The following is a 10514-nucleotide window of genomic DNA, read 5'->3' as shown; positions in this document are numbered from 1 at the left end:
CCCGTGTTCGCCGATGCCAGCCTGGTCTCGGATGCCCCCTCAACAGTACTCTCTCAGCAGCGAGGCCGGCCCCGAGGGCGGGTCTCCCGCGGCAGATGCCACGGAGGATGCGGCCGGCAGCCCGGTGCTGGCCGGTGCGCCGTCTGTTCCGGCCTCGCCGCTTGGTGCCACCGGCCCGGGCTCCGGCGGGCGGGGTGCCACCGGCAAGCAGGACGCCTCGCTGGAGGCCTCTCAGGCCTTTGCCGACCTGCTGGTCCAGTGCACGGATGCCGAGTCGGATGCGATCATGGTCTTCCGGGACCTGTGCCGTATCACCATGCGCGGGACCATGCCCCTGCCGCCGTCCGTCTTGGGCGGGGTTCTGCGTCTGTCGGAAGACCCGCCCATGGCCGACTATGTGGCCCTCGTGGAGCATGCCGGCAGCGGTGGCCCAGACGACGAAACCGCCCCCGGGACCCTGGCCGGTCAGACCACCGAGTCCCTGCGGACCCTGGCACTGGACCTGCTCCGGCAGATCCTCGACTCGGCACAGCTCATCAGCCCGGGCCCGGAGTTCCACCTGTCCGCGACGGACATCCTGCCGGTGCCCGGGTCCAGTGCCCTGCTGTCGGGCCTTTGCCGGGGCACTTTGGCCGAAGTGTGGGCCGGCTTGCGGAGCGGCCCCCATGGCGGGCCGCCCCTGCCGGATCTGCGGGCGCTTCTCTGCACGGCGGCCATCCCGGTGTGGCGTCCCTCGCCCGCGGCGCAGACCCTTCTGCTGGATTCGGTGCGCGATTGCCTGGTCCCGGCTTTGGCCCGCCATGCCGGGCACATTTCCCACTCGGCAGCCATCCCCCCCTGGCAGGCCACCTCCAATGCCCAGGGGCTCGGGCCGTCCATGGCCCATGTGGCCCTGACGGCCATCGAGGCCGGGGATCTTGGCAGCGTGGCTGGCCGGCACATGCCCGGCTCGCAGCTGGCCCCGCCGCATGTCCTCCAGGGCGCCTCGCCCGGGGCCGGTGATGGGCTGCTGGTGCCGGGCCGGGACCCGGTCTTCGAGGCGCCGGCCGGGCCGATGGCGCTGCAGCGCGGCGCCGCCTGGACCGTGCACGCCCCGCACGCCGATCGCTTTGTCCTTTCGCTGCACATCTTCCACAGCCTCATCAGCCGGTGGTTCCCGGTGCTCAGTGTGCGTGCTGGCGCCCATGTTCCTGCGCTTCTCCCCTCTTTTCTTTTTTTTCCTTCGGCCCCTCTCCCTCCCCCCTGCCCCCCCCCCCCCCCCCCCCCCCCCCCCCCCCCGCCCCGCCCGCCCAAGGCTGGCCCGCCCGCGTCTCTCGATCGACCAGCCCCCACTCTTCCTGCACCACGGCTCTCACGGCCCCACTCTTACCCCACAGGCGCCACGCTTCGACCCAAGCTATACCCGGAATCATCCTACTGGTTAGGGACCGCTCGGGCATGAAGGAGGGCCTACAAAACCAGAAGGGCCAGCTGATGGCTCGGCAGGTGTCCTTCTTCCTGTGCGTTATCTTTTTGTTGGTGCCCCTTTCCCGGCTCTGTGTCGGTGTCGGTGTCGGTGTCGGTGTCGGTGTCGGTGTGAGTGTGGCTGCCAATGCCAGTACAGCTGCCGCTGCTGGTAGCGTCCCACTCACTTTCTATGGGAATAAAAAATGATGGCCCTGTTCTTTCTTGCCTGCCCCCCCCCCCCCCCCCCCCCCCCCCCCCTCCCGCACCCACGCTCACACATGCCTTGCTCTCGGGACGGGGGACCCGCTTGCCGCGCCCTTCCCGGCCGGCCACCATAACCCTGTAGGACCCCTGCCGTGCGCTCTTTTCGCATCTGCTCTTTGCGCCGTTGACCACATGGCGCAGCCCGCCGGCCCCCCTGCGCCGGGCCATCCTGGACTCGCTGTTTTTGGTGATCTACGCCTGGCCCGGGCGCCTGGTGGATTTCTATGCCAACTTCGATTGCAGCGATCGGCTGATGGCCGCCGACTCGTTGGTTTTCTCGCGCCTGGTTCTCATCCTGCGCGGGGTGGCCCTCGGCGACCTCGGCCGGAATGTGGCCGCGCGTGGTCTCTTCGGCGCGGGCCTCTCGCCGGCCGGGGTGTCCCTGCGGGCCATGGCCGCGGCCGACGGCAAGTCCGGCTCGGGCGGCGCGGCTTCCGGCCCGGGGGGGTCCCTCCGCCTGACCGGTCGCACGGCATCGCAGAATGTCGCCGCCGAAGCGGCGGCCGCCGCGGCGGCGGCCGCTCCCCCGGCCAGCGCCTCCGCCTCCGCCTCCGAGCATGATGACCATCCGCATGCCGGTGAGGAGCTGACTGCCTCGCAGGTTCAGCTGCTGGTGCAGGCGGCCGGCGCGGCCGCCACCGAGGGCACCCACTTGCGCCTGCGCGCGGTCGAATGTCTGGTTGCCCTTGTTTCGGCGCTGGCCGTGTGGCAGCGCCGGCAGTTCCAGGACCTGGAGGCCGGCATCGCCCCGAGTGCGTCGGCGGCCCCTGCGGCCCAGCTCGCGGCGGCCTTCGATCGCAAGCGACGCCTGCTGGCCGCGGTGGGGGTGCTGAATCGGTCCCAATCGCGCGGGCTGGCGGCCCTGACCCGGCCTTCGTACCCGGATGGCCGGGCTCTGCTGGCCCCGGTGTCGGAAGACCCGCGCGGCTTCGCGGAGTTCCTGTCCCGCGCGGCGGCCGGCAATGGCTGCGCTCCGCGCTATGTCCAGGGTGTCGGTGGTGCGGCGTCGGCCCTGTGCAAGCGGGTGCTCGGCGAGCTGCTGAGTGACGCGTCGCCGGCCCTCGGCGGCCTGCTCGGGGCCTTTGTCGCGGACCAGACCCCCTCCATGAGTGGAGTTCCCTTTGTGGATGCCCTGCGCGGCTTCCTGCAGCCCTTCCGCCTGCCGGGCGAGGCCCAGCGCATTGATCGCATCATGCTGGCCTTCGCCGAGCAATATTACTCCTCGAATGCGGCCCTGGCCAAGGAGCTGGCGGCCGAGGCGCGCCCCGGGACCCCGGCCGGCCGGGCGTCGGCCATCAACTCCAATGATGCGGCCTACATCCTGGCCTTCAGTGTCATCATGCTGAATGTCGACCTGCACAGTCGCCAGGTGAAGAAGCGCATGTCCCTGGACGAGTTCATCCGGAACAACCGCGGCATCAACACCGGCGGCACGGACCTGCCGAGCTGGTTCCTGGAGGAGGTGTACCAGGACATCCGCCAGCGTGAGATCGTCATGGAGCCGGCCACCACACATCTGGGTACGTGCATCTGACCCGCTGCCCCTCGGCAGGCCAGCCACATACACATGCATGCACGCGCGCACGGAGGGGCCCGGGCCTTTGCGCCGGCCTCGGGCCTGCCTCTCCGCCGCTTGGTCCTCCGCCTTCCGCCCCCGCCCATGCCCTCTTCACGTTGGCTCCTCGCTGTTCCCCCCTTGCTCCCGGCTGACGTGCCCGTCCATCCATCGGCAATGACGCAGACATCACCTCCTCGGCCGAGGCGGGCGCCCCGCCGCGCGCGGCCGCCGATCCGCTCTTTGCGCGGGACATGTTGGACTTCATTTGGCCGAGCCTCCTCCGGGTGGCGTATGTCGGGTGTGGCGTCCTGCCGCCCCAGTCTTCCTTCCTGGCTCTGCCCGCTGCCGGGCCGGATCCCACGGGAGCCGTGCTTCTGGAGGGCATGTGGCCGGCGGAGCTGCTGGGCGACGGGCTGAGCCAGCGCGGCGCGCCGGTCTCCGGCTCCGAGGCCCTGTGCGCCCTGAATGAGGCGGCCTCCTCCATGGCCTTCTCCATGTCCACGCTGGCCATTCAGCTGTCCGCTCACAATGGCCTGCATGTGAGCCTGGCATCGTGGATCCGCGCCCTGGCCGGGGCTACGGGCTGCTTGCCGGCGCTGCAGCAGGCGGTGGCCACCATGCCGGCCGCTCAGGGCGCCCCGGCGGCCGGACTGCCGCCGGCTCCGCCGGGTGCCGCCGCCGCCGTGGCAGCCGCCGCCGCCGCCGCCACCTCGCCGGCTGTCCTGTCCTCGTCGACCTCGACCCCGGAGCACCCGGCCCAGTCGTCGGACCCGGCGGCCGGGCCGCCAGCCGCCTCGGTCGTTGACAGTGCCTCTCGCACGTCCCTCGCGTCGGTGGGGTCCTCCTCGCATGACCATGAGGCCGACACGATCTCGCTGGCCAACTCGATCGGCGGCGAGTCGCCCACCGCCCATGCGCCGGCCGAGGAGGACCATCTGGATGTGACCACCGCCGAGTCGCCCACCGGGGGGGACTTCGGCCCCGAGGTCGGGGCCAATGGCGATGCCAAGTCGCCGGATCGCGCCTCCTTCACCGGGTCCATGGATCAGGCCCTCGCATCGCAGCAGGCCCCGGCGGCCGGGGCCGCGGCGCCGGTGGACAGTGCCGCGCCGCGCACCCTGTCGGCGCTGTTCACGCCGCCGGTGGCCAGCGGTGCCCCCTCGACGCCAGTGGCCCAGCGGACGGCCTCTGCCCCGGGGGCAGGCACCCCCGCCACCGTGGCCCGGCGCCGGCCCAAGCGCCCCTTCACCCCGACGAACCTCGGCGTCCGCAATGCCCGGGCTCTGATTGCCCTGCTGGATTGCGCTCGCGCCGAGTTGGCCGGCAATTACCTGGACCAGCTGGAGTGGCGCTTCATCGCCATGTGCCTGTCGGCCGCGCTGCGGTTCATCAACCGCTCGCAGAACCAGCTGGTTGCTCGCCAGACGCCATTGGCCTTGGGCGATGTGCCGGCCGAGGAGGCCCTTCTGGACGACCTGGGCCTGGCCTCGGACAAGTTCCTCTCCAACAGTGTGTCCCTCTCGATGGTGCGTGTGTTCGGCTGCTTGTCTTTCCTCCTGCTGGCCGGTCGCGCCTTTCTCCGCCTGCCCCTCCCCCCCCCCCCCCCCCCCCCCCCCCCCCCCCCCCCCCCCCCCCCCCCCGCCCGATGGCCCGGTTGGTGCCAACGGGTCTTGGTGATGGACTGACCCCGGAATGCCCGACCCCCCCCCCTCCCCTCTGCCCTCCTCTCGGCGGCGGCTCATCTCCCGGCAGCCGGCCGTGGAGATGCTGTTCAACAGCATGATTCGCGTGTCGAAGCTCGAAATCGACGACGTGCTGACCCTCACCCGGCAGGAGGTCTCGCTGTCGGCCCCGGAGGCGGTTCCGCTGTCGCTCCTGTCGCTGGAGAATGTGGTCATCCTGGCCCTGAACAACCTCCTGGCGCGGAGCATGGTCACCGGCGAGTCGGCTCGGTCGCAGCAGGTGCCGGTCCCGGCGGCGGTGGCCCTACGCGGGGCGACCCCGGCCCCGGCCTTCCCGGCCACCGGCGCCTGGGACCCCACCGGTGCCTGGCGCAGCTTGTGGAAGCCGATCGGCTTGCACTTTGAGCGGTCCATTGTCACGGCCCTGACGGTGGTGGTGCAGACGGGCATCAGCACGCCGCCTCCGCCGGAGCCGGCCGCCGGGCCCACCTCTGGCAGTCGCTCCGGCGGGACCCTTGGCCGAAATGCCGGTGGCACGGTCGGTCGCAATGCGGCGGCGGCGGCGGCCACGGCCGGTCCTCCGCCGACCGCCATCCAGGCGGCCCGGCTGCTGGCCGCTCGTGCTCGAACGGTGGCCCACCTGCTGGTGGACAGCCTCCGGCGCCTGGCGACCAAGCTCCTGCCGCGCGAGGCGGGCCTCTTCCCGGCGGCCATGGCCTCGGCCACGGACTTCGTGGCCGGCGAGTCGGCCCTGGCCGCCATGGCCGCGGAATTGGCCGGCAGCGAGTCGGCCCTGGCCCAGGAGGTGGCCGGCTTCCTGGCGCGCGGGGCGGCGGCCTCCCCCGGGGGAAGTGTCGCTCCGATCACCGGCACCGGTGCCGCCGCCGATCTGGCCACCCTGCCGGGGTTCATCCAGGCGGACTTGGCCCTGGGTGGCTTCCAGGGCCAGCTGCTGGCTCCCTTTGCCAATGCCTTCCTTTACCGGCTGCCCTTCTCCACGGCCGGGTCGCTGTTGAACCCCTCCGGCGGGGGCCGTCTCGCGCTGGAGTCCCCCTCGGAGGGGGACGACCTGTCGGCCACGGCGGTCAGCGGCCAGCCGCTGCACTATCGCCCGGCGGCGCACGGCCAGCTGGCCTACTCGTCGCTGTCGTCGCTGGCGGCGGCGGCCTTCTCCGGGCCGGGGGCCGGGGCCCTGGCCGTGGATTCGGACTCGGGGCTGCTCTCCCCGGCGGACATCGACTCGCCCACGCGCGATCATGAAGCCGACCCGCTTGCCAAGTTCGACTACATCGACGATGCGCTGCCTGGCGGGTCGATGCCAGTGGACCTGAAGGAGATCGTCGTCGAGTGCATTTGCCAGTTGATTCGGTCGTATGGCGAGCAGATGACCGGCGCGTGGGTGCCAATTTTGGCCATCCTGCGCGCCTGCTCGCGCGAGCGTTCCTGTGCGTGTCCAACTGCACAGGGGGGGGGGCGGGAGACCCAATGCTGCTGGCAGGCCTGTGGGCAGCCAGCCTGTTTTTCTGTTCCTTTTTTTTTGCCCCTCCCCCTGCTCGTTCTCTCCCCCCTGGGCCTTGTCGCGCCTTTTGTCCCCCCCCCCCCCCCCACCCCCCGCTCCGGGCTGCCGCAACCCCCTGGTGCCCGACATGGCCCCGGTCCCCGACTAACCATCCACCCTGGCACACCAGTCAACATCTTCAAGTCCGCCCATGCCGGGCTGAGCCTGGCCGTGCAGCGGCATTTCCTCGGCGTGGTCACCGGCGCCTCGAATGCCCCCCAACGCCACCAGTACACCGTGCTGCTGTCGGCCCTGACGGCCTTCGCCACGCCCGGGGCCCTGACCGACTCGCTGGCCGCGAGGTCCGGCTCGGTTGGCGTCCTGTCCGGCAATTACGACGCACTGGCCCTGAATGCCATCGGCCTGTTCCGGCAGATCTCCGTGCACATTGCCAACATCGATGCCGCTCGGCAGGAGTGGGCCATGGCCGGGGCGGCCAGCCTGCCGGCGCTGGCGTGCAATCTCTCCGGCAGTGGGTTCCTCCTGCGCTCGCCCGTGCATCGGGATCAGGCGCTGGCCGAGGCGACGGCCGCCGCCGCCGCCGCCGCCATGGCGGCGGCGGCGGCGCCCGGCGCGGCCGATGGCGGGGATGCCGACCTGTCGGCCTTCAGCCGGGCGGTGTGCTTCTGGCTGCCGCTGCTGGCGGCGCTCACGCGCGTGGTCCGCCGCGGGGAGGCCGATCCCCGGACCAAGGCCGCACATGCGCTCTTCGGCCTGCTGAAGAAGCATGCGGAGGACTTCTCCGCCGGCTTCTGGTCGGTGGTCATGCGTGCCATCATTCTGCCGCTCATCCGGCCGGCTTTGTGGTCGTTGGACCCGCCGGGCCGGCATGGCGGCGGGCCGGTGGCGGCGGCGCCGGCGGCGGCCGGGGCCTCCCACCCCCCGGCCCCGTGCGGGGCCGACATCGCCGAAGACAGTGCGGATCGTTTGGCGCGGGAAATCTGCCTCGCGGCCGGGGTGCCCATCCGGTGCCTGAACACCTCGACGGTGGCCTTCCGCACCCATGGCGGCCCCGGGTCGGGTGCGGCCTCGCCGCTGGTGGGGTCCGGCAGCAGCGCGGCCACCGCGGTGTCGGCCCCGAGCGAGCCGAACCTCTACCACCTGTCCGGGCTGTCAAGCCAGCTGGCCGACGCGGCCAAGAACTTCGACATCGAGTGGCAGAGCATGACCTTCATGTATCTGTTGCGCTGCCTGCAGGAGCTGCTGGCCGGGCACTTTACCCTGCGGCTGCGCTCGGACCCCGGCCTGTGTGATCGGGCCTTCCGCCTGGCGCCGGCCGACAATCCACATGGGGCCACCGGGGTGGCGCACCTGGTGGACATGTCCCTGGTGGTGGATGCCGACCGGCCGACTCTCGGGGAGGTGCTCTTCCGGCCGATCATGCGTGCGCTTTCCCGGTCGGCCAGTGCCTCCTGCGGGGCGGTGAGCACCCAGTCGGCGCGCTTTGCGTGCGACATTTGGGCCGGCATCGTCCACCGCCATGCGCAGGACTTCTCCTCCGGCATGTGGGCCATCGCCATCCAGCCCTGGGGAGCCGGGTCGTGGGGCGGCGTGTGCCACTGGCTGCTGGACAACACTCCGCGTGTGCTGTCGCAGGTGTCATGGGGTGCGTGCCCGATGCCGGGGCATCTTCCCGTGTGTTGTTTTTTGTTGTTTTTTTTTTTTTCCTTTCCGCCATTTCCCGCTTGTGGCCTTGTGAGGGGGGGTATTGGAAGGGGGGAAAAAAAAACGCCGACCCACTAACCCCCCTGCTGCCATGCCACCCCATGTGTCGGTGTGGCCGGCGCTTGGCATTCCCCCCCCCCCCCCCGATAGTCAAGCGCGAGATTGAGTTGACCACGCGTGCCTTTGCGTCGGATGTCCAGGCCCTGGATCCGGCCGGGGTCGAGCAGCAGCGCGCCGGGGCCGGGTTCCTGGCGGCCGAGCGCGCGTGCGCCCGGCTGTCCAACATCGTCGCCTCGATCGGGGACGTCTTCGTGTCGCCGGACCGGGCCGTGGTGTGGAACCACATCAGCACGGCGAATGCCTTCTGCCTGGTGACCTCGCTGCAGGAGGTTCGCCAGTGGCTGAGCGAGTATGCCCGGTCGGAGGCGCATGGCCTGGTGCGGGCCTTGCCGGGGACCGGGTCGCCGGGGTCGCCGGGCGGCGGGGTCCCGGGGGCCGGCGCGTCGGCGCCCGCCTCGCCGGCGGCCAGCGCGCGCATTCGCCTGCCCTCGCTGCTGGACCAGGACATTGCGGTCAATTCCGAGCTCCTGGCCCTGCTGCAGCGTCTGTGGCTGGATGGGCCACTGCGCGACCGGCGCCTGGGGCTGGCCCTCACCCAGCCGGACACCGGCGATGCCCCATGCCTTTGGGCCGAGGTGGATCGGCTGCTCATTGACCTGATGGTGGACCTGCTGGAGCGCTATTGCCAGCTTCACCGGACCACCCCGGCGCAGCAGTACCTCACCAGTGGCCTGCAGGGGTCCATTCCCGGGGGGCCGCTCAGCCGGTCGGGCATCCTGGCGGCCATGCGTCGCGAAGCCGCGGCCCTGGCGCCGATCATGATTCAGCAGGTGCTGGATTTCCTGCTTGCCGGGGCTGAGACGTCTTCGGAGGCCGGGGCCGGCTCCATGGCGGAGGATGCCCCGCGCACGGGGCGCACCTTCTTCCGTGCCCATGTGGCCCGGCTGTACCGGCCGCTGGTGCGTCTGGTGGGCTGCGACTCCGAGTGGACCCTGGCGCATGGGGACTCGGCCGGCGCGGCCTCCGGGTCGGGGAGCCAGTCGGCGACGGGCGACTCGTCGCCCGGCTCGCCGCACGCCTCCGGGCCGGTGCCTCTGCCGGCGCGCTTCCGGGCTCTGCTTGGCCGGGCCCTGCTGACGGTCGATGTGTTTGTCGGCATTTCGGCCGGTGCGGCCGGCACCGAGGACCATTAGCACGTCCATTCCCGTGGGAACAGGCGGCGCCTGCCGCAAGCCTGTGTCTTCCCTGGGCCGGCAGTGGTGGCGGGGAGGAGGGCCGGGCTCCGTCAGGAGGTATCCCTGCCCCTCTCTGTTTCTCTCCCTCCCTCTCTCTCTCTCTGTGTGTGTGTATCTCCCTCCGGTGCTCTGCCTGTGTACCTTGTGTCTTGAAATACAAAAACATGTAATCCCCCCCCACCCCTCGTGTTGTTGTTGTGTGTATGTGTGTGCCCCTTGTCTGGTGGTGCGTGTGAGGCTGGGCCGAGTGGCTGGCTGTCGGGCCCGGTGCTGAAGGCCTGTGTGATGCTCGCGTATGCGCCTTTGGTGGGCCTACCGGCCTGGGTGTGGCCACACGCACATGCACATGCGCATGCACACGCACACATGCACACGCACATGCACACGCACATGCACACGCACTTGCACATGCGCATGTACATGCACACACGCACACATACACGCACATGCACATGCACATGCACATGCACATGCACATGCACACACATACACACACACGCCGGCACGCATGCGCATCTGCATGCACACAGGTGAATGTGTCTGCCCAAGTCGACCACTGAGAGGTAATGGATGGACGCTCGGGCGCGCACTGCCCCCCGGAGCAGCATCGATGCCCCGCGCCCCGGGAACCCGTCAGCCGGCGTGCGTCACGGCAGCCCGCTCCGGAGGGCGAAAAAAAAAAAAAGAAGAATGACCCCCACACGGAGGGGCAAGATCGAGAGCGCCATGCGGGAGGAGGACCTCCTCGTGCCGGGGGCCGAACGTCTCGCCGACGCTTCACCCCGGAGAGCACCCTCCTCCCCCCAGGGTGTGTGCTCGCTCGCAAGGCCATCATGCCCCCCGGGGGGGGGGGGGGCCCCCGCCCACACGCGGCGGCCTGAGAGACCCGTGGCGGCGGGCCAGCGAGAGCCGGGGGAGATAAAACACCGACGCGCGAAGGGCAAAAAGAAGCAACCACACTGGGGATCGAACCCAGGATCTCTCGCTCCGGAGGCGAGCGTGTTATCCACTTCACCATGTGGTCTTGTTAGATGCTCCCGAAATCG

At 70.6% G+C, this 10514-nt stretch overlaps 1 protein-coding gene and 1 non-coding gene across 2 annotated transcripts in view; one reads left to right on the top strand and one right to left on the bottom strand.

Annotated features, from left to right (window-relative positions):
* Window positions 1-9568, top strand: part of H696_04479 (hypothetical protein) — an 11276-nt gene extending 1708 nt beyond the window's left edge. Inside the window, exons 4-9 of the mRNA XM_009498355.1 lie at window positions 47-1168; window positions 1793-3230; window positions 3452-4794; window positions 5021-6395; window positions 6639-8114; window positions 8324-9568. Of these exons, the coding sequence (XP_009496630.1) occupies window positions 47-1168; window positions 1793-3230; window positions 3452-4794; window positions 5021-6395; window positions 6639-8114; window positions 8324-9426 (7857 nt within the window). The 3' untranslated portion in view covers window positions 9427-9568. The remainder of the gene's footprint in view (window positions 1-46; window positions 1169-1792; window positions 3231-3451; window positions 4795-5020; window positions 6396-6638; window positions 8115-8323) is intronic.
* Window positions 9569-10419: 851 nt separating this feature from the next.
* H696_04478 lies at window positions 10420-10492 on the bottom strand. The gene has a single exon. It is a non-coding gene; the product is annotated as a tRNA-Arg (tRNA).
* Between the last annotated feature and the right edge of the window lie 22 nt (window positions 10493-10514).

This window comes from Fonticula alba (genome assembly GCF_000388065.1).
Source record: "Fonticula alba strain ATCC 38817 unplaced genomic scaffold supercont2.7, whole genome shotgun sequence".
In the NCBI taxonomy this organism is placed as follows: Eukaryota; order Rotosphaerida; family Fonticulaceae; genus Fonticula; species Fonticula alba.
Note: the sequence above shows the minus strand (reverse complement) of the source record. Positions and strands in the feature narration are given on the sequence as shown.